The sequence below is a fragment of the Cydia strobilella genome, chromosome 12, assembly GCF_947568885.1.
Source record: "Cydia strobilella chromosome 12, ilCydStro3.1, whole genome shotgun sequence".
Classification (NCBI taxonomy): Eukaryota; Metazoa; Arthropoda; class Insecta; order Lepidoptera; family Tortricidae; genus Cydia; species Cydia strobilella.
In genome coordinates this window covers 10,629,507-10,654,692 of record NC_086052.1, presented here as the reverse complement: position 1 = coordinate 10,654,692, position 25,186 = coordinate 10,629,507, and the positions used below count along the sequence as shown (strand labels likewise).

At 36.6% G+C, this 25,186-nt stretch overlaps 3 protein-coding genes across 3 annotated transcripts; all 3 read right to left on the bottom strand.

The window, feature by feature from the left end:
• Positions 1-991: 991 nt before the first annotated feature.
• LOC134745779 (NADH dehydrogenase [ubiquinone] 1 alpha subcomplex subunit 6-like) lies at positions 992-3,589 on the bottom strand. Its single transcript, XM_063679866.1, has 3 exons — positions 3,386-3,589; positions 2,700-2,815; positions 992-1,189 (listed from the first exon to the last, which is right to left on the bottom strand). The coding sequence occupies exons 1-3, from the start codon at positions 3,513-3,515 to the stop codon at positions 1,061-1,063; spliced, it is 375 nt and encodes a 124-aa protein (XP_063535936.1). The 5' UTR covers positions 3,516-3,589; the 3' UTR covers positions 992-1,060.
• Positions 3,590-8,102: 4,513 nt separating this feature from the next.
• LOC134745861 (uncharacterized) lies at positions 8,103-23,474 on the bottom strand. The gene is made up of 15 exons (XM_063679954.1): positions 23,304-23,474; positions 22,220-22,367; positions 21,227-21,517; positions 20,794-20,919; positions 20,268-20,428; positions 19,018-19,050; positions 17,219-17,306; positions 16,690-16,842; positions 15,677-15,827; positions 13,902-14,118; positions 12,946-13,005; positions 11,867-11,993; positions 10,273-10,412; positions 9,430-9,542; positions 8,103-8,255 (listed from the first exon to the last, which is right to left on the bottom strand). Exons 1-15 carry the CDS (start codon positions 23,361-23,363, stop codon positions 8,144-8,146), a joined length of 1,980 nt encoding a protein of 659 aa, XP_063536024.1. The 5' UTR covers positions 23,364-23,474; the 3' UTR covers positions 8,103-8,143.
• Positions 23,475-24,017: 543 nt separating this feature from the next.
• LOC134745778 (tRNA (cytidine(32)/guanosine(34)-2'-O)-methyltransferase-like) lies at positions 24,018-25,178 on the bottom strand. The gene has a single exon (XM_063679865.1). It carries the CDS (start codon positions 25,009-25,011, stop codon positions 24,139-24,141), a length of 873 nt encoding a protein of 290 aa, XP_063535935.1. The 5' UTR covers positions 25,012-25,178; the 3' UTR covers positions 24,018-24,138.
• Positions 25,179-25,186: the final 8 nt, after the last annotated feature.

Sequence of the window (25,186 nt, the reverse complement as noted above, 5' to 3'; positions counted from 1 at the left end):
AATGCCGTAATGTTTATCCTTTAAATAATTTAGAACTTCGTTTATATACTTGTACACTGCCAGGGTAGTGGAGTGATTCTTACGGAACCCGTTCTGATTGTGGTCTAGGATATGGAATTTCTCTAAAAAGTTGTACATTCGGTTGGCCATAGCCTTTTCAAACAATTTTGATATGATTGGGAGGAGGGCGATCGGTCTATATTGGCTTACGGTTCCCGGGTCGCCTTTTTTCTTAAGGATAGGTTTTATTATGGCAATTTTGAGTTTGTCTGGAAAAGTGCATTGTACAAAAGATTGGTTAATTAAATATGTTAAAATAGGCGTTAGCTCTCTGTTGCAGTGTTTTATTAAAATTGTAGGTAGCTCGTCAATCCCGGCACTAAATTTGTTTTATTAATGCCTTATTGTTTTTTTAATGCCCTGGATGCCAGCCCTTTAAGCCAAATCTCATAGAAAAAGGGGCAAGCTATGATGGCGCCATCTCTGCAAACCTTTGACAGTTGCCAACCCCATTCCCGTCAAATTTTGAACCATTCTTTGCCCTGATAATTTGTGTTAATAGGGACAAAAGACGTAAATAACTGAACTGAAAATCGTTATACTTACATTACATTTTTCGTTTTACATCTTCAAATACAAAAGGACGAGATGTCACAAACTCGTTGACAAGTACTTTACTGCTGCTACCGACTAAAACACCTAGTTTTTTATTGCTTTGCGTTCATGGATTAGGTTTTCTAACTAGATAACGTTATGGAGCTCCATTACGGGCCGTATGCTTGATTGCCACCGACGTGGTATAAAAAAAAATATGGTAACTGAATTGTCAAATGACTTATAACCTTATAACAAACAGAGTGGCTACATACCATACAGAGACATCTACTTTGATTTGATTGTGAAATTCGAGGCATGCATTTATTAAGCTTAAGCTTTACACCTCTTCTAATATAAATAATTCTTTGGTTTTGCCAAGGCAGCAAAATAAATATTATATTTTGCAGCTAGGATTTATTTGAACTTTATCATTAGATCAGCTATTTACACATTTACGCTTAAACTATTCATTGCTAGCAAAGAACTTGGACAGGAAGTCCTTTGGTTTGGGCTCCTCCGTGGGTTTGAAATATGCCATGATGTGACCTTTTTGTTTCCAAATTTCTACAGTTTCTTTCAGCTCCATTTGTCCCTGGAAGTAAAATATTTAATGTTAATATGCAGAAGTAAAATAAATAGAAAAAGAGTTTATTTATAGGAATAATAAAACCAAATTGTACACTATGGAACTGATAAAAAATACAAAGAGATTATTTATTGCTAGTTTGTTAAATAAAATTGTGGTTTGGTAATTTTTTTAATACTTTCTTTATTATTGGAAAAATTCAAAAAATTGTAAGAATCAATAAATCGAATGATGATCATTGAATAATTGAATCTTTCCACATTTTAAATGACAGATGATTGAGTATGTAGCAAAAAGTGCTTTTTTACAATATGTTGGTCTTTTTTTAAAACAAAGAACAACAATATTGCTTTAACAATTATTGCTTTTAAATTTATTACATCATAACTTTTAATTCCTTAATATTTATTTACCCAGTTTACCAAGAATTTGTGCCTGCATGTAGCTTCATATTAAGTTTACCCAAGTTAATATTGATAATACAGCATGTATGAAAACGAGGCAGAGGTTACAGTACTGTGAAATAATTTTAAAAGAAACTTTTAATTTTGCCTTAAATAACAGGGTACAAATAATTTTTGAATTTTATGTGGCAGTGTATTGCTTACAAAGTCATCACTTGTGACTGATGTGACGTTGCATCAGTAAAAGCAACATTTTGAATCAAATCAAAGTAATGAAACATTGCATGCTGAATTATTTACTAAAAAAAATGTCTTATATTTTTAGTAAAACATTATGAAAGTAACTATGTATATAGGGAGCATGCATAAACTGTAGGGGGCAACATGGAGCCCCCTGTTTATTGCGAAGTGTAAATGTCAAGTTTATGCTTCCAATGTAGCCCACAAGATAGCAGAATTTACAATGCACAGTGAACTGTAGAGAGCAACAATTGCTTTGGCGTGAAGTGTCAATGCATAGTCTATGTTTCCGATTCAGGCCACAAGGTGGCAGACCCTCCAACACGCATGGTACCAATTATCCCTTTGAATATGATGTGGTCAAATCATAATTACACAGTTACACATACTCAGATGCATAAATGTAAGTTTTTTTTAGGGTTCTGTACCCAAAGGATAAAAAAGGGACCCTATCACTAAGACTCCACTGTCTGGCCGTCTGTCACCAGGCTGTATCTCATGAATCGTGATAGCTAGACAGTTGAAATTTTCAAAGATAATGTATTTGTTGCCGCTATAACAACAAATACTAAAAACAGAATAAAATAAATATTAAGTGGGGCTCCAATACAACAAACGTGATTTTTTTGCCGTTTCTTGCATAATGGTATGGAACCCTTTGTGCGAGAATCCGACTCGCACTTGGCCGGTTTTTTTCTATACCCCGTTGGTGCATAAGCAGTTACCGTAGCCTATGGACGCCTGCAACTACAGGGGTTCTCTCACCTTACATAATTTTGGTTCATCATAATGGTTGTCAGGCAGAGACTATGAAAATGCATTAAGTCTCTTGTTATTAGCAGTAAAATTAAAAATAAATAAATAATGACTACCTTGATGACCAGCAAGTCAATAACTCTGATGTCGGTAACATCTTTATTGGCGAGGAACATTTCCCTCAACTTCTGTCGGCACTGCTCCTCTGACTTGGGGATGTCATAGTCCTTGACTGGAACAATAAAAGGTACATTTTCACATGGAGGAAAAACTTATGTTACCTACAAAAGGATACTCTTCAATTTCAGTTGCTAATAAATCTATGTGTGTACTTATACACATTTAAGTAGTGGTTTTAACTCAAAGTACTAATGGATAAAATTCCTGCATTAAGTAATGAAGTTAACTACAATTTGTTACCAATAAAAAACATTGTTATCAACCATAAAATCAGATACATCTATCTCGAAATTCTAGAATATTGCAGCATAGCATTTGTTGTTCTCTGTGGGGAAGGTGTGTTGAAGCAAATGTAGCCCCTTATATTTGGAAGGTCCACAGTGATGTAGATTGTCTTGTATCTATGGTATAAATTGCCTACAATACTACCACCTAGATTCACTGACTTTTGGAGATAAACAGGTGTAAGTCCTCAACAATTGCTATGTTTCTTTATATTTCCCAGTATAGTAGTGTTCACCTGTGCTGTATTCACATCATGGTACAGGTGCATTATAACTGTGAGTTATAATTTTATTGTAATTATTTACTGCGGAATACGATGACATAACTGGTAACATACCGATATAGGGGACTTGACGGTACCACGCTTTGTAAAGATTCAGGACTCGTCTCCTGGCTTCCCCAGGAGTAGTCGAGAGCACTGGCTTTACAAGTTTTTGTCCGACTTGTATTGCTCGCTGAGAAGACATTTTTATAAAATTCTTTAATCTATTTCGAGTTTGTCGAGTTTACTTCGTTTCAGTGATAGATAGCAAATAGATAGTGTGGATAGTGTCACAGAATGAAAATGACATTAATGACAGCAGACATTGCTGACAATGACATTCTTATGTTTGACGTTTCTCCTGGGTGACCAGTAAAATAATAAAAATCTCCATATATATTAGATTAGATATATTTATTTCACAACATATGTGACGTTTTCAATCAAAAGGTACCACATTGTCGCTTACCATGAGGACGTAAATTGCTTGTATCTTTATACGAAAAACCTGTCAGAGCGGCCTTATAGCAAGCGACAATAAATGAAAATGAAAATGAAAAATTGTTTATTTCGTTTAAGAATTACTTATACAGGTAAGTGTTGGTGTCTCTTTTTAAGTAAGAAAATACCTGCGTTAAGAGGCACCGCTCTTCCTTAAAATTGGTAATAAATGGTTTTAAAATATAAATATAAATTTAAAGAAATAAAAATGAACACAATATCAGATGTGTGTGTGTGTGTGTGTGTGTGTGTGTGTGTGTGTGTGTGTGTGTGTGTGTGTGTGTGTGTGTGTGTGTGTGTGTGTGTGTGTATGTGTGTGTGTGTGTGTGTGTGCGTGTGCGTGTGCGTGTGAGTGTAATGTGTGTGTGTGTGTATGTGTTTAGGTTCCTAAAACATTTTGAATTAAGTTTTCTGTATCATAATAACTCGTACATTTAAGCCAGTCTGTTATAATTTTTTTACATTCATAAAATGGTAAGTGATATATATTTAAGTGCTTATGTATGACATTGTATAATTTGCCGGATTTATAGACAAATTGTCTACTAGCGTATGTAGTATTTATTGAAGTGGTTGGAATTATGTTACCGTTTCTCCTTGGATTTCGTGTGGTAGGTTTATATGGTTTAGATTTGTGTATTTTTAAGGTTGCAAATAATATGTAGTTTTCTTACAGTTAGTACATCAGAAAGCTTAAATAGGTCTACAGTTGGAAATCTACAGTTGGATGTGGTACCTTTTGCTTGAAAACGACACATGTGATTACAGTACAAATTACATTAATGTCAATTTATAAGAATCTACATTGTGATCGTCAAGCGCCCTCCACACGCGTTCGCGGCTTCGCGCCGTGATTCGCGCATGAGTGCCTTTCAGAAATAAATTTAAATAATAGCAAAATATCACGGTTATTGTTCCATTATAGTATTTTTCAAACTGGAAGAGTACGTTGATAGATTCAATCAAAGAGTAGTATAATGTACCCTTCCAGTTTGAAAAATACTATACAGTTTGTCAAAGGACTGTCTCATTTCAAACATAGACAGAGAGAATCATACTATATTTATCTTACACTAGTACTAGCACCCAAAAGAAAATAATGAGTATAGTATTTTGTTCTTATTTACTGACAATTTGGTTTGACCAACTATAGTTGTTTACATACAGATTAGGCAGAGGGCAGAGAACTGTTTAGCAATATTTTTTCAAACAAAAGTTAAATGCATTTTGATAAACACAATATCTGTTTCTGATAAATACGGAATAGGAGCGAGTAAAACCACAGATTAATAAATAGTTACTACGTAACAGATACATCATTCCCATACAAAAGCGAAAATACCTACTCTATAATAGCCTACAAAATCTTAATAATAATACCTGCTGCTCAGGACGAGAAGAAATGTACCATAAGTATGGCGCACAAAGAGTCGAGACTGCCTTGCTCGCCGTGCGAGCCACGTGCCAACGCGTCATCGTAAGAATGCGCTAGGGTTGTACTGTTACTTATGTTATTATTGTAATAAAACGAATGTTGCGAATCAACCATATTTTATATTAGTCAATCAAATATTTAAAAACAACACTTATAATACCTGACTCAAAAAACTCCTTAATTTACGATTTATCTACTTATGTTCAAAGAAATAAATATGTCAAAATTCATAAAGATAGATTTAAAATACTACTCACCTTTCTTCGTCTCTCGGAAATGAAAAAACCGGCCAAGTGCGAGTCGGACTCGCCCACCGAGGGTTCCGTACTTTTTAGTATTTGTTATTATAGCGGCAACAGAAATACATCATCTGTGAAAATTTCAACTGTCTAGCTATCACGGTTCATGAGATACAGCCTGGTGACAGACAGCCAGACGGACAGACGAACAGCGCAGTCTTAGTAATAGGGTCCCGTTTTTACCCTTTGGGTACGAAACCCTAAAAACGCCATAAATGATTTCGAAAATAGCATAGAGTAACTTATACTAGAGCGGTACTGTCATAGTAAATTTTGTAACCCCAGTAAATTCACTGCCATCTGTCGACACACTTTAAAACTAAAAATGAAGATTTATAAAAATATGATAGAATGTATTTAAATATAGATAAATGATTTTTTTATTTGCATTAATTATTTTTATGATTTTGACCCATGTTCTTTCACTGATATGCGTTAAAATTGTTAAATAACAAACGAAACCGTAAGCCCCATCTATACGACTATAGGCCAAAACTAGTAGCGCCCTCTGAACGAGAATCAAATTTTCTTGATTTTCGAGGCACGTTTTTTCCTTAGACTGTATCCATTTATTACGGAGTTATATCTTTGGTAATAGGGTGCCGTTTTTACCCTTTGGGTAAGGAACCCTAAAAAACGACAAATTTTCTTTTGTTTTTTGACTTTTACACCCATCTACTGCACAATAATTACGTGGTTTCGGCATTTCGAAGCGTAAGCGCGGGAAACGTGCGGTGCGAGCGCTCAGGCGGGCGTTCGGCGGCCCTCTGTCGATTATATCGTCGACGATACGCCGAGCGGTAGGCATATAGCGCGTGGCTTTGAGCGAGTGAAGGAGGCCTGGTAAAACCACAGACGGCCGTTAGCGCACTGACATATATTTAAACAAGTGCGTGTGGACGCAGCCTCACGCACACATATGCAATAGTTTCTAAATAATCTTTAAAAACCGTTCAGTTTCGTTACATTTTACTGGTTTGAGTAATCAAAATATTTACAATTCCCAACAATGGTCCAAAAAAATAAATTAAAATTAGGAATGATTAAGAATTTTGTATAGCAACATTATTTACAGTTCGAGATATGTTTTTAAAAGCCGGTTTTAAAGTTACATAATATCGTAACAGACCACCGCACCGCACCGCGACCATGGTTCTATCTCGCCACATGATCTCACCAATCAGTCCTGTTAAAAAATACGTTTACAGTAGTTTACAGTTAATTGCTACAGTAATAACTAATAATATGGATGGTAAAGAAAGGATCGCAATCTCTTATGGCAGAATTGTTGTAAAAGTGACCGCGTTAAGCTTTAAATAATAGTTCCTAATATCTCCGGTGGCGCTAGTTAGGCTCTGGGACATGAGTATAACATGAACCATATAAGGCAACATATAACCCGACCAAATTACGTAGGTTGTTTTTGGTAGTATTTCGGTGTATGGTGGCGCCGCCTAATTACTGTTTTTTGATGAACACTTTTTATACATAGAGATTTGGCTCCTTTATACAGTCTCCATGACTAATAACATAGTAATGACATTCAAAATACGAAAAATGTGGATGTGTCACTTTTTTCCATAGTAAATGTTATATGTATAGTCTCAATGAGTAAATGGAAAAGTTTTCTTTAATTTGTGGCTTTTAGGGCCTCGCAGATGCAATTTCTCCCACGGCTAGATTAGTTCACGCAACGCCACTGGTTTGGTCTGTACGCGGCATTTGACAAACATATCCATATCCACACAACCCGAACGTACAGTCGCCATCAGATCCAAGAAGCTCAAAAATATCTAAACACCTAAACACGCACCTTAAAACCTCTGACACTAGATGCGTGTTCAGATATTTGTGAGCACCTTGGTCGCTCCGATAATTCTGATGGCGACTATACATGCCTACACATAGACTGCTAAAATGATAATTTTTATCTTAGCATTGCCGTAATGTTGTAAAAAAGGTCTCGGAACCTGGAATTCTATAAATTGGACATCTTCAGTTGATTTAACAACCTTTTTTGCCTTCCGTTTCAGCCTTCATCGTTTGTTCCATTCACCTCTTCAAGAGCCATACCATACCTACTGCTATTGGGGCAGTAAAGTAAAGAAATAAGATTTTTACCGTGAACAATATATTACAATTTTTTCATTACATACATATTACATTTTTAACTCAAATTAACACAGACCAATAACAACAATACTGGTCTACTAATTTTTTAACATTTACAATAGGTAGGTAGTAGGTAAATATTTATAGCACATGAAACGTAACAATACCGAACGGACGCAATCAAAACACATTATATAATAGAACTTGAAAGGTTGCATAACGAAAAATAACAAGTTAGATATAACGAAATAAGAACGTTGGATTTGACAATGAAGGTACCACTACCACAAGTTAATTTTTCAGTTTGTTATAAGGATAATTTATTTTTAAACGCTTGTATTAAATCCACGAAAATCAAACTATACAAAAGTACAATGTATTTTTAGGTTAGGCACCTTATGTGCCATACAATTTCACACAATACGAAACACAGCTGTCAAATTTGACCCATAATAAATACATTGTAAGGTTGTAATAAATAAATGATCACGAAAGCGGGCAAGTCTTGTAGATATCATTCGGAGTGAGCTCAGCATTAAATGGGTTGAAAATATAAGTATCCTTCGATCTGCCCGGCATGTATGTGAAGTAGAGATCTCTGAAAAAAACAAGTAACTAAATTAGATTTTTTTATTTTGTTTTTATAAATGCGTGGCTTACAACTCCTGGCGAATCATAAGTATGAGGTTGCTAAGCAATCAGGTGACCGATTTTTTTATTTCGATCGCTCGATTTCGTGTTCTCCCTTTAATAATATCTCCACTAGTAGGTATTCAAATTCTACTTATACAATTTAAAACGAGTAGTCAAATTCCCAAATTCCATCGCTCGTATTTCAAAAATAGCATATATTTCGCCGTTTTCGACAGATTTTCGAGTGACGAAATCGAGGGCTCGAAATTCAAAAATCGCCCCCCAGGATCGATGCGATGTGAGTTTGCCACTAGAATACCTAATAATAAACTTTTTAATACAGTTGCTCAAAAAGTGGTACTTTTTGTGGCTGCGTAGCGTGTGAGAAGCTCAATTTCTCGAACGCTTTTTACTTTATAGTTCCAAACTATACTTTCGAAACGCAGTTAAAATTAAATTTAGCACGGAGCAGGTACCAGGGCCTCATGAGTTATGAGGTGTCGTTGACCAACCCGCGGCGGCCGCGGCCGGGGCGCGCACGAGTATGAAGGTATCGCGGGCTGCGGCAGCTCGCGTATCTTAGCTGTATATATATAGGTACTTTTGGTTTTGGTTTGGTTTGGTGGTATGATTCTACTAATGATATATTAATTTATTATTTTTTCGCAATTGTATTAAAAAACGTCGTTTACAACACGTGTGAAATGTATTTTTACCACTAGACATTCTTTTCACACTAGTTGTAAAATGTACTATTAAAATTTTATAAACTTCACACTTTAATAGTAACTATCGTTTTATTATAAAAAAATGTCTTGCTTTATTCTCACTAATCCATATCTAAGCTACCGTTTCGTAACAAATTTAAACATTTTATTATGCTGTAGGTACTTGGCTATAAGTCGGTACACTCGGTACTATGGATGGTAAAGACTCGGTACCTTTTATTGAAATGACCTTTCTATGCTGTACTATATGTATGGCCATACTACATCTACAAAAAATCGCCGTAGACCAAATGTCCGTACCTATAGTCGTCGCTCACCAAACTCACCATCATGTGACTACAACACATTTTGGCTTCAATTCAACTTGATGTTATTTTCTAAGACAAATGAAAATTTTCGTATTAAACTCACAAGAAAGCTTGGCTAGGATATCTATCGAACTTCATCGTGGGCCACCAGAGGCGTGTCTGCTCCAGTTGGCGCAATCTATTCCTCGCTGTGAAATCGCGCAACAGGGTCTCAAACTGGAATTAAATAAATAAACATTATGGGACAGTCTTCACAGTCTTAATAATCTGATATTTAGTCCCTCAGGAGGAAGCGTATCTAAGGTATATATCGTCGCCTTATATACATATATATAGGTATAAGGCGACGATATAGAGTAGTGTAGTCTAGTAAAGAATAGAAAATGCGAATAATAAAAAACAACATCCGTAAAAATAATTATTAGGTAGGAAATACTATAACAAAATCTGGAATTATTTGCATTACGTATTTTATATTTCTATTGGACTCGACTTTAGATTAGATTAGGGATGAAGATTCCGGAAATATCGATGTTTTTTCGGGAATTTTACAAAATTTCTTTTTTCTCGGTTTTTTTTCTAGTTTTATTCAGAAAAATTAAATACGTCATACATAATGCCACTGATGATAGGTGATGGTGATGGGTTGATGACAGTGACAAAGTCAATACAATGCCAAATTAAAATTAACTGGTTTGCAAGACCGAAGTGATCCCATAAGTGTTCCGTGAACAGAGTTTTGTACGGAACACTAAACACGAGCCGTCTTGAAATTTTCTTGAACTTCTTTTTAACGCTAAGCTAGAAGACATATCCCCTTATTCATAAACGCGCTACAGATTAAGACAAGCAATTATTAGCTGCCTAACTAAACCATAGCGACGTCCTTGAACTGACTAACATCAACTCTTAATAGACTTTAAATTTGTTTTGACTTTTGACATACTAGGTACTGGAGATTTTGCCTGTCCGCCCAAGTAATGTTCTCAAGCTCATGCTTCGTAAAGGGTATCATGTACGCGCGCTCTCGGAAGTCCATGTGCTTCAGCCACAACCATCGCCGCAATGATCGGACTACTGAAAGTTCTGAAACAGAGTTAAAATATATTTCATGTGTGCATGCTGCCGTATTATAATTTTCGTCTACATGTCAGCGGCCGATCGTAAAGTTCCTGTGTAATATATTGACGGTAGGCACATTCATTACACACACACAGCACAGGTTCATTAGGTTGCTACAGATGCCCAAAAGCAAATTGTCCAAAAATAGACAATGATTTTCACGTTTCACGATTTGTCTAGGAATTTCATGGTACAGTGAAGGCAAAAATATCGATCCACCAGACAAATGGCTCAAAATTATGTGAACACGACTTTATTGTCTAAGGTGTAAGAGTGTACACATATTATTGAAACTTTGGGAATGTATATAATTTATGCCCTTGACTGTACCAGATTTTACGATCGGCCGCCGACATACATACGAGATTGGCTTGCTACGGCCAGTGGCGTAACTAGGGGGGGGGGGGGGGGCAGAGGGAGCAAGTGCCCCGGGCGCCATCCAAGGGGGGGGGGGGCGTCAACATGTGCAAAAGGCAGCAGCAGGGAAACTTTTGTCAGTCGTCAGGGGGCGCAAATTTGGTGACTGCCCGGGCGCCATATCCTCTAGCTACGCCCCCGGCTACGGCGTAGCACTTCGTAGCGCCGATCTGACTTTGAAAGGGTTGTATTGTACGTAGCAAAAGATCCATAAAGTCGAAAGTTTTTCCTGAGGCTTTGTCTGATTGCTGTAAATAGGTAGGTATCCTAAATCCCAGATAAGGTTGCGAAACCTCGGACCAAGAAATATCACGCCCTAAGTAATCCAAGGCGTTTACCCCTTGTTAACAAAAACTCGGATCCGGATTCTTTTTAGGGTTCCGTACCCAAAGGGTAAAAACGGGACCCTATTACTAAGACTTCGATGTCTGTCTGTCTGTCTGTCCGTCTGTCACCAGGCTGTATCTCATGAACCGTGATAGCTAGACAGTTGAAATTTTGCACAGATGATGTATTTCTGTTGCCGCTATAACAACAAATACTAAAAACAGAATAAAATAAATATTTAAGTGAGGCTCCCATACATCAAACGTGATTTTTTTGCCGTTTTTTTTTGCGTAATGGTACGGAACCCTTCGTGCGCGAGTCCGACTCGCACTTGGCCGTTTTTTTTTATCCACTGACACGCCAAGGTTCCGGGCGCAAGCGAGCTAATGTAAACCTTACTTGAAAGTAGTGTAAAGGTTACTTTTCAATTTGACATTGTGTACGGTTTCAACTGTGGTTACTCATAGAGTATGTCTGAATGTCTGCCAAATTAAACCAGCACTGGCCTCCCTCGAATGCGGCTGACCGGCGGTACTTTGACAGCGTATGTGGACGTCAAAGTCTCAAAGTCCACGTCCACGTATAGTTGTCCACGGCGCGATGGGCACGACTAGTAACGATGACTAGGTGTTTTCGGCGTTCAAAAGGTTAAAAAGATACTTGAAGTTACGAACTGTGAGCCTCCGGAGAGAGCTCGCCGTTGAAGCGTTGTCTGACGAGCTCTTGCAGGTTGTTGAGGAGCTCCGCTTGCGGCAGGTGCGGTATCACGAGCGCGGTCCCAGATAAATCGGCAAGGAACGACTGAAACATTAAACTTAGGTATGTCAAACATTTCCACTAGTCATGTGAATTAGACATCATATCAGGAGAGCCTTAACCTCAGCGGCCTAACACTAACATACAAGAAAAATTCGCAGTATTAAACGTAAACGTATCATAGTGATCATTTAAATATCGGCTCAAGTGTTATCTATATCGATATTTCATTTATTCTTATCGCAATTGTAAATAAGACATGAGTCGTGATTCGGATGTTAGAAACCTAATTCAGATCTTTTTATTGCAAAAGCTATTACTACAATATTAAAAAAAATACATAACGCTGATGTGGTAGGCATATCCAAAGATAGATATAACTCCGTAATAGATGGATACAGTCTAAGGAAAAAACGTGCCTCGAAAATCAAGAAAATTTGATTCTCGTTCAGAGGGCGCTACTGCTATGGCCTACTGTCGTATAGATGGCGTTGACGGTTTCGTTTGTTATTAACAATTTTAACGCATATCAGTGAAAGAACATGGGTCAAAATCATAAAAATAATTAATGCAAATAAAAAAAATCATTTATCTATATTTAAATACATTCTATCGTATTTTTATAAATCTTCATTTTTAGTTTCAAAGTGTGTCGACAGATGGCAGTGAATTTACTGGGGTTACATAATTTACTATGACAGTACCGCTCTAGTATAAGTTACTCTATGGTACATCATAATTGTATCGACATCGAATTCTAGTAAGTTTCACGTTGATCAAAACAATGCCCCAAATAACCGGGGTATAAAAAAAAGGTATAGCCTATACCTCATAATAGGTAACTTCGTAAAGTAAACGTTTTTCAGCTAAGCTGACTAACTTTTTTCCTCTAATTAAGCATTAAAATGTATAGTTAAATTTAGTCAGGTTATTCGCGAGGTCATGAAGGAAATTACCTATTGCTGCATGTTATTAAAAAATATATATTTTTTGTTACCTGTAATAAAGCCTTCGTTTTTACACCACCTGCCGATAATTCAGGATGGGATGGAATCGGCTGTAAGGAAAGTGTGAGAAGTTACTTTTTCATTTCAGCAGCTCGAACAAGCCTACTTTCGTCACTACCTGGAGTGAGGAATGAGCGACTTTCCTCACTCCAGGGAGTAAAACAATGTAGCTTTTTAATTTAGTGAAGGCCATGAACTGCCACTTCATACTTCTATTACAATTTTTTTCTGTATTATTCTGTGTAATTCGAAATACATTTTAACCTTTTTTTTAAATATAAATAATAATAAATTTAAATATAATTAAAAATTATATGTGCAACACATACGAGAGCAAAGTTATTTTACATCTAGTGTTTTTGAGTCCCTCGCTACGCTCAAGATTCTAACTTAGATTCACTCGCTTCGCTCGTGATTCAATTATAGGATCTTTCGCTTTCTCGGGACTCAAAATAAACACTCGCAACTTGCTGCACAAATAACTATTGTCTGCAGTATACATGAGGTCTAATATTCGAACGTTACAATTGTTACGAATATGACATCACCTGCAATACACATAGAAACTGCGAAAATATAGGTATGTAGTATCTGGGTGGATCGACTTTTTTGTTATTCTGTCCCATTCTCCAGGGATTTAAAAAAAAGTAATATATGTTGTTCCTATTATGCTTAGTAAATGGCCCATAATGGAAATGACTTGTAACTAATATTTTATAATTATTAATAGGTAGATATCGTGAAATCTGGGTTGCCCAGGGGAACGTACATTAACCAAATGAGCGATATGAAACATTTGACGTTTCAGTGCAAATCTTGCGCCAGCTCTTATGAGTCAACCGAGCGACTTATAACTTTCATGAATTCAACTCTTTTAAGGAAGCTTTATACCTATTTGCTAGTATGAAAGGTGAACATTTATAGCTGTTTTAGGGATAAGACATACCGTAGGCTCCTGAGACCTTTCTGCTAATCTAACAGTCTCCTTTATGAAATCCTCCATTGGATCCATTTGGAATATTTTAGCTTCGTCGAGCCACATCGGCCACTGTTTTGTCGGCTGGTAGAAGTATTTTTCCTTAGATTTTCCTTCGAGGTGGAAGTCGTAAAGGTGACCGCACTTGCATTTGGATTCTTCTAAATGTTTCATCACGGCCTTTTCCCTACACGAAACGGTGTTTGTATTAATCTTGCTTTTTTTTAGAAGAGGCGAATGGTACGAAAGATGATAAACGGAATTCCAGTATTACATACAACTATTAGTTGCGATTACAAATCAGGGATAATGAGTGATTTTGAAATGAACACATTCCTATATACAATATTAATTTACCTATACTTGTGACTTTCAGCAGCGGTTATTTAATTATCTTTAAGAATAATTTTCATTTTCATTTTCTTTATTTAGAAACAAACAGTCTCTTATATTAATAAGTTGTTACAATATAGGGTAATAGACTTAAAGACCTACAGTTTCCTAAAAAATAGTATGAAAACCATGTGACTTATATAAATACTAAATTAAACTAGAAATAGAAATTCCAAGTTGTCAAAACAATGTTACAAAAATACTCTTTCATTTTAACAAAAATAAAACAAGAATGGAAAAATAAAACAAAAATGGAAAAACTTAAAAAAACAGACAAAAGTGCAATTAAAGTTAATTTTCTGATTAAAGCATGTTAAAGCCTATTAATACACTTCAAGGTCAGGCGTTTAAAGGTACAAAACTTGTTATTGAAAATATCTAAATTTTGAAATTTATCATCATACATCCTGCATGCTCTTCTAATGAAACCGTTTCTCGCGTATGAAGTTCGACTACGAGGAATATAAATAATTAACTATCTAATTAGTACCTTTTAATTTCTCATGCTATGAAAGAGGGTCGTTGTTCTTCTAAGAAGTGTGCAGAAAGTGATACGTTTCTGCACGAGTATTTTACATTCCAAGTATATTTTGATTTTTTTTTATGATAAGCAATTCAAATGTGGTTTTTTAAATGGATTTGTTGACAATTTCCATTCTGATATTTAACTACCGATTCCATAAATCACGCTACTTGCTTTTATCTAAATTGTTAATTAAAAGTTTCCTCATGCAAGAAATACTATAAAAGTTTATACTTAAGACATGTTTTTTTAAATGCACATGTATTTTACTTTCTTCTTATTCAAATCGTAAAGTAGTGTTTAACTCGCGTGAAAGGTATCATTTCAAACTCGGGCAATTGGCGCACTCACTCACTGCATTCGAGTGCCAAACTCAGAAATGGGTGCCTTTCATTCCTTGGTTAACAATATACCATAGAGTAACTTATACTAGAGCGGTACTGTCATAGTAAATTTTGTAACCCCAGTAAATTCACTGCCATCTGTCGACACACTTTAAAACTAAAAAAAAATATTTATAAAAATACGATAAAATGTATTTAAATATGGATAAATGTTTTTTTTTATTTGCATTAATTATTTTTATGGTTTTGACCCATGTTCTTTCAGTGATATGCGTTAAAATTGTTAAATAACAAACGAAACAGTCAACGCCATCTATACGACAGTGGGCCAAAACTAGTGGCGCCCTCTGAACGAGAATCAAATTTTCTTGATTTTCGAGGCACGTTTTTTCCTTAGACTGTAAACATCTATTACGGAGTTATATCTATCTTTGCAATATACTATTTAAATACAATTTGAATTCTACCGTGGACTAGGCATTTACCAATTTATGCAGTCACAAGTATCATCGCATCTTTCTTCTTTCTCCACTGGGTATCTCCAATGTCCATTAATGACTGTCAAATATTCTCCTGTGGAAAATGTACTTGTTCCACCATTGATAGCTATATATCCAGTCGGTAATAAAGCAATATCTGTAGATTAAAGAAAAATATTTTTTTATGAGACTGCAATGTTTTTTGGGCGCGAGTGCTCTAAATAGGTACATACAAGATTCCTGAGTGATCCCCCCTTTGCGAATTACAAGTACTATACTCGAAATAATGTTTTTTTTTTACACAAAAAAGTTCACTTTAACCGCAAGCATAAAAAGCAACGCGTAAAATATACGTAGGTAGCAAGTAGGTAGTTAGACCAAGCTAAGTTGGCAGCGATTTGGATAGCCCTGACGGTTCAAGTGTTATTTTAAACGTCAAACTTCTATGAGATTATGTTGTTTAAATAACACTTGCACCGTCTGGGCTATCAAAATAGCTTGGTCTAACTTTAGTCCTTTCATACGCTAGCAGATATAATAGGAAGTATAGATAGATTTTTACCGATAAAACTTGTACATATGTATATACAAAAGGGGCAAAATTGTTGTTAACCTAATCGCAAAATTAAACCACGAGCGTAGCGAGTGGTTCGAAAAATGGAATCTTGAGCGTTGCGAGTATAGTAGACGAATAGTTGCCTGAAAGCAAAGATCTTTCATTTCATTTAAAAGTCATTTCTACCAGCCAACATAAGGAAACAATTCAAAATTTGTATTTCATTACTTTGCCACACATGTGGATAAAATGCAATTTTATTTATCTGATACCCTACTATTGACAATGTAATTTTATGCATTCATTAAAAAAATGTATATGTGCTCAATCCCATTCTAATCGCGGTTTAATGATATTTACGGGTACACGGGTAGATAGCTATGCTCAAAAATTTCTAACTGGGGAATAAAATAAACATGTACTTTGAATTTCAATAAGAGTGTTAATGAAAATTTATACTTACTGTTTAAAACGTAACGTAGCTTTCCCTTTATCAGAGCAACGGTTCCAACATTAAATTGTATATTACTTAATGGAGTCATATGTTGAACTTGAGCCGACTTTTGTAGTAACTTTAACTTCTTATAATATTCCTCCATACCCGGGCTAGTGGTGCCTGGAATAATCAGTATATAGTTATTTAGTAATTTCGCTGTTTACACAATTGCCGAGTTATTGGGTTTATTTATAAGACACGATCGAAGTAGTCAAAGTTACAGGTTTCGTAGAATTGGTCATTTCATAAAAGGGGGGAAATAGCGACTAATTAGTTGTCGACCGCGGTACGTTAGATGGTTAATATTTTGTGTCCAACGATAAAAAAAAATCTTACGGTAAGTAGGTAAAAATACACGTTAGTTTTTGTTCTTTTTTATTTAACAACTTGCTACTAATATCTACGTTCGATCATATTCAACGTCATTGGACATTTATTCATCAACGGACAATCATTACATTACTCACAGTAAATTAAGTGACAAAATATTACTCACGTAGGTGAACGGGAGGTTCCCAAAATTTGTAAGTGCAAATTCTTTCCGCTTGTTTCGCCTTTACGCATCTTTGCAGTCTTTTATCAAGCTGATAGGAACAGATGTAGATTTTTATACACTTTTAGGACATAAAGGATATTCAGATACTTACTTAGCGATTTCTTGTTATGAAACTATTATGGATGTGATTTGTCATATCCATATAACCGGTCAACGTTGGTTCGAATCGCCCTCAAAAAATCACGGAAGGTTAATTCGAATTATGTGCATGCGTAATAATGAAAATTGTGCGTGAGATATGCGCACCAATCACAGTTCGTTAAGATCGTGTCAAAACAAGATCCAAACCATAACACATTGTTGAATCAGAATCGATCCCCGGAATATACGAGTACGTCCGAAGTCCGAATAAGCCTCCACGTCTACGAACGAAAGAGCTACACGGCTATTAACCGAGAAGCACGTAGTCAGCAGCAGAAGATGCTAAGCGGGCTGGTGTTCAAAATTATCTTGACGCGACTTTTATTGTTAAGAGTATAAGAGCGTGTCAAGGTAATTTTGAACACCTCGCCCGCTTAGCAATTTCTGCTGAAGACTATACTACGTATATTATAAAAAAAGAAAACGGTGCCTACATGTTGCTTTTTGAAGGTTTGATACGCTCAGTGTACACAAATTAAATTTATGTTTCCGCCTACAGTTAGAAAATAGTTATTTACGATACAAGTGCGGAAAAGAGAAAACTCGAAACGAGTGGCGATAAATTAAAACACGACCGCAGGGAGTGTTTTAAATTAAAAATGAGCGCTATCTCGCGTATCTCGCCAACAAACTGCAATCGCAGTTTGGCGAGGAATATAATGATGAGAAAATTGTTGTGTTGTACTTTGTGATAAATAAATTTAAAAAAAATCGACTCAAGTTGCGAATTACCTATTCGCACGTGTATCGTACAACATTTTACAGTACATATGGCCCTTTAAACTTCGACATATGCACGAGAAGTACCCTTTAACGCACTAGTGCGAGAAAATAGCACCATATGTACTGGAATAGTTATTTGTTATACAAGGGTGCAAAGTTGTATTTTACCCGCGAGTGTGGAATTGAAACACAAGGATGCGAAAGGATTCTATAGTTGAACCACGAGCGAAGCGAGTGGTTCAACTATAGAATCCTGAGCGTAGCGAGTGTTTCAACACACGAGACGTAAAATACATTTGCACCCGTGTGTAACACAAAACTTTTCGCCTCACTATAGCGAGGAAAGTGCAACATCCACAGGCATTAGATCATCTTCATCTTCCAGTGATGTCACTCATTTTTTTACGATATTATTAGAGAAAACTCTGGAAGTTGTGTATTTTTACGTGAGTCGGAGTTGGTGAGAACTTTTAAAGTAAAATTTTTGTTGACATTTTACAATGTTGACATTTCTGACGATGCGTTTAGAAATTGCATCGACTCAACTTGTGCGTTCAGTTATTATGCAACATCATTATAAAAAACAAATATTTCTTATGGAATTTTAAGGTTTATGACTTAAAATCATTAAATAAAGTTATATTTGGTATTTTGTATTAAATTCTCAAACCATTTATTTAATCATTATTAAAATCGAACGAACCATTGTTATGAACGTTTTTCGTTTTGTTATCTGTCAAAAGCTACTTAAACACGCCATCCAAGGTCAAATTACTTTCCCCACTAGTGGATAAAATGCGTTTTTCCACGCTTGTTTTAAAGGATAAAAGACGGCTTTTCGAGCTAGTGAGGGGAAAACTACTTTTTGTACTTACGAAAGTATTATCCAGCCTTAATCGTTCATAACTCTGTGGAAAAAATTGCACATGAATAAAATATACCTACTTAACATACAAGTTACCATACAAACGGCCAAGGTGCTCACAAATATTTTAACACACTTCTATTGTCAAGGCGTTAGAGTGCGTGTTCAGATATTTTTGAGCACCTCGGCCGCTCCGATATAATATATCTGATCTGATGGCGACTGTACGAGTAGACACAACCGTTTAGCCTACCTTTAACGCTTTTGAAATATTACCTATATTAAACAATGATGGGACTTTTTCGTACCATTTATTTATTTGTCCACATGTCAAACGTCTTGTCACGTTGTTGGCCGCAGGAAGACTGACAAGGATTTGTGTCAACATAATCTTCTTTAAGGCATTAAGTCCAATTTTATATCGTGCAATAAAGTTTAAATAAATAAATAAATCTTCGCTGCGCGGCTTTTTCGAACAACCCGCACTAGGTATCTTGAATTACCATTCGGGAAAGCGTTTGGACAAATAAATAAACGTAAATTGTTCGCGATTACATTCAGCACACGAACTTTAATGAAGTGAAGTAGTTCCGCTCGGCCCTTCGCCTAACGCAGCGTACTACGTAGGCGAACAACACGCGAACGCGAAGCGAAGCGATGCGGCGCGGGGTAAATCAATCCTTTGATTCCTATAGAAGTGTTCTACGTGGGCGTACTTGTTGCGAACGCGAACGCCGTGGGCCCTTCCTGGAAGGTTCGTGTTCGCGAGTTGTTCGCTTACGTAAGACGCAGCGTAAGTCACGTCACACTATCGTTTCACCTAATACGAAGCATTTTTGATGCTTACCGGGAGCCTGATTAAGATTTAACAAATTGTTACGGCTTTTATCGGCGTACGTTGGTGTATGAGAAATAAAGCCAAGGTCGTATCAAAACCAGTTTAAACCCATAACAAATTGTTAAATTAGAATCGACCTCGGGGAAGAGCTCACGTTATCAGCTACTACGACACGCAACGACTGCAAATGATTTAACCCTTTTCCATGTCGTACCAATCTAGAAGGTTTCCCCAACAAATCCAAATATATTCTAAATATATATAGTTTTAGTAATTCATTTGAAGATGAGTCACATTCCCGAAAGTCCAATCTAATTTGAGTCTTAAATTCGATTGGTAAGGTTGGAATTAAATTGATACGCATGTGGTCGATGACTCGTACTATGCCTGAAAATGGGTTACTTAATAAAATTAAAACGTACATCGTCACTCCTGAGCGTGATTTTTCTCTCCATACGGGGTGGCGGCTTTTGAACTCTCTCCCCACGCTGCGGAGAGGGGTGTTTACAATACACAGGTATAGTACTTCGTTCTAAGTACATTCCGTACCGGTCGTCTGTATGCTTGCTGACCTTTTTTACCACTGAAAGGTGTAACCAAGTATTTTATTTCAAGCACTCCCAATGTAGCTTTAAAGCCGCCGCTAGTTGTCTTGCTCTTATTTAAGTAGCAGGTATTAGGTAGGTATATCATTATTTTATTACTGGTACAGAATAGATATCTGGTAAGTACGTAGTACAGAATTCTCACGGTCTGATAAAACTAAACTCTAGGGCATTAGCCGCGTGACGCGATCTCTTATTTTAGCTCATTGTCTTGCCTTGATGACTGCTCGGTGTAGGTAGTCGCGATCTCGCGATAAGAGCCAAGCTCGCTACGAATAATTTAGTAAAGTACCTCAGATAGTAAGTTCACGCTTTGTTAATTCAAGAAAAAGTATTGCTTTACCTTTCTTCTTCACTGGATCGGGTGTTTCCTTCACTGGCTTCATTAAGACTTTTAAATTTTCTACACATTCATCTAAGTCAATAAAGGTCAGCGCTGACATTAAAATCATTGCGTCCATATCGTATTCTGTGGGATGCGGATGGTAATTCAGAATATAAAATATGTAAAATATCAACGCACGAGGACCTACATAAAGAACAATTTTTGTCCTTATTTTAGTGCGGAAAACAATCACGTCGTGAAGCGCCGTGCTCCAAGACCTTTTACCCTTTAGTTTAGAGTATGAAACATTTTATCTAGGTACACTCATCTGCAAAAATTTCTAGCACAACGAAGCGCGCAAAAATACACTTATTTACAATTAAACAAGATTGTGTAAGATTTTTTACACGTTTCAGTGTTTAGGATATTATTGTAAAAGTACTGTAGGTACCTCCCCGAAGTTCACTGGGCGTTTTATTATAAATAGCCGTGTATAACTTCCAAATAAATACAGCCGCGTCCTCCCCAGCTTCATTCATAGCTTTCAACAAAACAGATTTGCTTATGCTCCTGCTAATGCCTAAATCCGATAGGGATCTTCGAATCCGTGTTGGCAGATTCTCTATCAAGTCGTAGTGGATATCCTTTATTAAATGCCCAAGAATTTCTTTTTGAAATCCTGACATTTCCACGTACCAAATTGGACCAATTTCCTTTTTCAGTATTCTTTCTTGCTTTTTACCTGTGAATGACGCGTGAGCATGAGATCGACTCAGTTTCAGTACTTTCAGTGGATACGGTCTTTGTGTGCCATTGTGTGTTGGCGCGTGCCACGGCGAGTGCGGCGCTCACACACAATGGCACACAATGGTGGACCGCTCACTCAAAAGAGACAATGGCTTTTGTTTAACAAATTACCGTCTTAAGCGTAAAAATCATTTGAGAAGATGCAGACTATAGGTATGGCACTGTCAATGGTCGTCGTGCCGGTCTGCGTATGAAGTATCTAGGTAGCTAGCACCGAAATTATGAATAAAGATATTACGCTCCCGGTAATTGCGGTTCCTACCATGCCGCTTCACGTAAAATAACTAGCCATCTTACGGGTCGGGACCCAACACCAGAAATTAATGTAGTAAGTACCTATATACATACCTAAAATTAAATTTTAACGACGGAGCAAAAAGGTTAATCGCGAAAAAAGGTATGGGAAATCCCGAGTAAAGCGAGAATTTCTCCATCGAAGTAGAATTCTAAGCGTAGCGAGTAGCAAAAGACTCGTCAGTAGGTACGAGTAGGTACTAATGACGTAAAATGGTAGGACTTACACTTTCTTTTCATTTCGATGATATGGAATTTAGAGATGTTGTATAGTAATAATTATATTTAAAAAAACAGTAGGGAGTGTGTATAGTGTAGGTAGGTACTAGTACTACGTACTTACTTTCAAGATAAAAGTAGCGTTTTAAATCTCGCAAAAACTTGAGCCAGTCACCCACTTTCTTATTATAAGGCTTTTTGTCTATATTCGCTTGCATTTCTCTCTCCAAATATACCCATACCGGTTCTTTCTTTGTTGGTCCGTAGAATGTCTGGAATGAAATTATTTTCTAAAGTCCGCAAGCCACGAGATGCCAGTGTAAACGGTGGGCTCGTGGCTTAGCTCGCGTGGAGGGGCGGTTTTCTGGGCACGTCGCGCGCGGCGTTGAGTCATAGGGGCTCGCGCGCTTGCTGTTTACATTCGCGTCCGGCTGTCATTCGGTAAATTCGGTTACAATTACAAACCTTATACCGTGCCGTTTGTGTTTAAAATTGATTAGCTCCACGAGCTTACCAGCTGTGGCCGAGACACGAGGCTTGACGGATCATGCACATAATGGAATTTACAAGGGCAACGACACATGGTTTTAATTGCGTATTTAAGTGCCTGTCAATTAACCTTATCAGTAATTTTATTAAATTAATAAGATTCCTCGCAAGTCGTCTATAAGTAGTCAAACTCACTTTAATTCTCAAACCTCTAATACTAGATTAACATTCGCGGCTCGTGGCTCGCCTGGAGCTCGTAAGCTCGTCGAGCTAATGTGACGTTTTCAACCAAAAGGTACCTCATTGTCGCTTGTCGATAAGGTTGATTTCTAATTGAAGCTATATGGAAATAGCGCCTTACTGACAAGCGACAATAAGTACCCTTTGTCTGAAAAATGAAAATGGAATACACCCTAATGATTATACACTCAAGTTTCCAGAAAAGAAAATCTTACTTTTAGACTTACCTTTTGAAGCTAGTGTGGGGTCGCTCACAGCGCCTGTGGGGGAGCGACGCCTTGAGGGAAACGCGCGTTCGTCCTCCGCGTCGACCGCGCGCTGTGCCCGTGTCATGAGATGACTTCGGATACAACTTTATTCGACCCCGAGTTTCTTAACAAACACGCACAATCGGGGATCCAGGTAATACTGGTCTAATGTGTCAACAGGATACGTTCGCCTTTGTAATTAAAAAACAAAAATAAAAAAATTATGCATACCTTTTTTGCTAAGAAATATTTGCTAAATTCAATAGCTTTACTCTTGTCTGATTTAGGCATGATTATTTGATTAATATTATCACAGTTAATTTTAAATTATAACAAAAATTTTGAATTTCTTATGTTAGAGCTATATTACATTCTGAATCTGTATGTCAAAGTCAAAATACGACGTTTTTATAAGATTTGTTAGGTTTTGGACCAAGGCCCTTACCTACATCTAGCCAGTTTTAAGAAAGTCATGTTCAAAGAGTACTATGGATGGTATAGAAAGGATCGCAATCTCTTATGGCAGAATTGTTGTAAAAGTGACCGCGTTAAGCTTTAAATAATAGTTCCTAATCTGTCCGGTGGTGCTAGTTAGACTCTGGAACATGAATATAACATGAACCATATAAGTGATATAAGGCAACAAATAACCCGACCAAATTACGTAGGTTGTTTTTAGTAGTATTTCGGTGTATGGTGGCGCCGCCTAATTACTGTTTTTTGATGGACACTTTTCATACATAGAGATTTGGCTCCTTTATACAGTCTCCATGAAGAGTACCTTATTATATGTGTAGTGTCAACATTGGTAATGGTGAACATACAAAGTAAAACAAGTCATGGTTGCAGTATAAGTATTATTTTTGTATGTGTTTGTAAATTTTACTTTCTATTTCTACTTTAAAAATATAGAATTGTTAGGCTACGTAAGAATGAAACTGAATAAAGAGAATAAAAATAATGGTTCAGTATTTTTTCTACAGGTTTTTTAAATAATAATAATACAATAATGACAATATTTTGTTATTATGTAATATACAATATTGACAGCTATATGTATGAAAATTTACTGTAACTGCAAATTTTTTGTCTTGTCCAAAACTTCTTTGTAAGGTGGATTGATAGGGCCCTGAACTGGCACCTTATATTCATAAGATGTCTGTCCATCCAATAGCAAAGGATATGAGGTATCAGAGTCATAAGCACTTAAGTCCCCACATGCATTGAAGGGCACAATATATCTGTTAGGGCCAGTGAACTGATTGAAATCACAGTACTTATGATCCAGCAGAGGATTCACCATTGTTGGTACATAGCCTTCTGGTGGCTGGTAGTTCTGACATATCACAAAAGCTTCAATACTTGAATTTCTTGAACTTCGGGGCTTACTGACAGTAACAAACTTGAAAAACTGCTTCAGCTGCGAATACAAGAGTGACACATCCTTTCCTCTAAAGATTTTAGCCACAAATACACCGCCATCCTTGAGAACATGTGTAGTAATATTCAAGGCTGCAAGGAGAAGTTGTGATTGGACATACTCATCAATGTCATGCAGACCTGTTACATCTGGAGCTCCATCGCAAACAACTAAATCTGCTTTTAATCCTTCAAATTCCTTAATGATTTCATTAGCTGTCGACAACTTGGTTATGTCGCCTTGTATTTGTTTAACGCCCGGAAGAGCCGCCATAGCTTGTAAATCGACGGCCACTATTTTGACTTCATCTTCATTTTGAGCATTCTGTCTAAGTTTTTTTGTCAGGACTTGGCTCCAGCTACCGGGAGCAGCGCAGAGGTCCACGGCGCGGAGCACTCCTTCAAATATGTTGTGTTCTTCGTTAATTTGCAGTAATTTAAATGCACTTCTAGCTCGCCATCCTTCCTCCTTAGCTAACCTATAGTAGATATCTCTTTTATCTTTTGATGTTTTACCCATAGTAATTAACTTTACTTTTTCTAGTTTTAAGTAGGCACTGTTACTAACGATTATAATTAATTAATAACTCAAGTAAATATAAGTATTTGATATAAGTATCAAAACAACGTTAGTATTATATTTTTGAATGAATTTCAATTGTGTTCATAAAATACCATATGCCATACAACCATAC

What these genes read in the sequence shown, in the direction of transcription:
- LOC134745779 (XM_063679866.1), bottom strand. Translation starts at nt 3,515, where the DNA reads ATGTCTTCTCAGCGAGCAATACAAGTCGGACAAAAACTTGTAAAGCCA. An exon ending in CCGTCAAGTCCCCTATATCG is followed by an intron (nt 2,816 to 3,385) that starts GTATGTTACCAG and finishes TTATTGTTCCAG; the next exon opens with TCAAGGACTATGACATCCCC. An exon ending in TTGACTTGCTGGTCATCAAG is followed by an intron (nt 1,190 to 2,699) that starts GTAGTCATTATT and finishes TTTTACTTCCAG; the next exon opens with GGACAAATGGAGCTGAAAGA.
- LOC134745861 (XM_063679954.1), bottom strand. Translation starts at nt 23,363, where the DNA reads ATGCCTAAATCAGACAAGAGTAAAGCTATTGAATTTAGCAAATATTTC. An exon ending in ACGCTACTTTTATCTTGAAA is followed by an intron (nt 21,518 to 22,219) that starts GTAAGTACGTAG and finishes CGTCATTCACAG; the next exon opens with GTAAAAAGCAAGAAAGAATA. An exon ending in TATCCTAGCCAAGCTTTCTT is followed by an intron (nt 8,256 to 9,429) that starts GTGAGTTTAATA and finishes TGTTTTTTTCAG; the next exon opens with AGATCTCTACTTCACATACA.
- LOC134745778 (XM_063679865.1), bottom strand. Translation starts at nt 25,011, where the DNA reads ATGGGTAAAACATCAAAAGATAAAAGAGATATCTACTATAGGTTAGCT.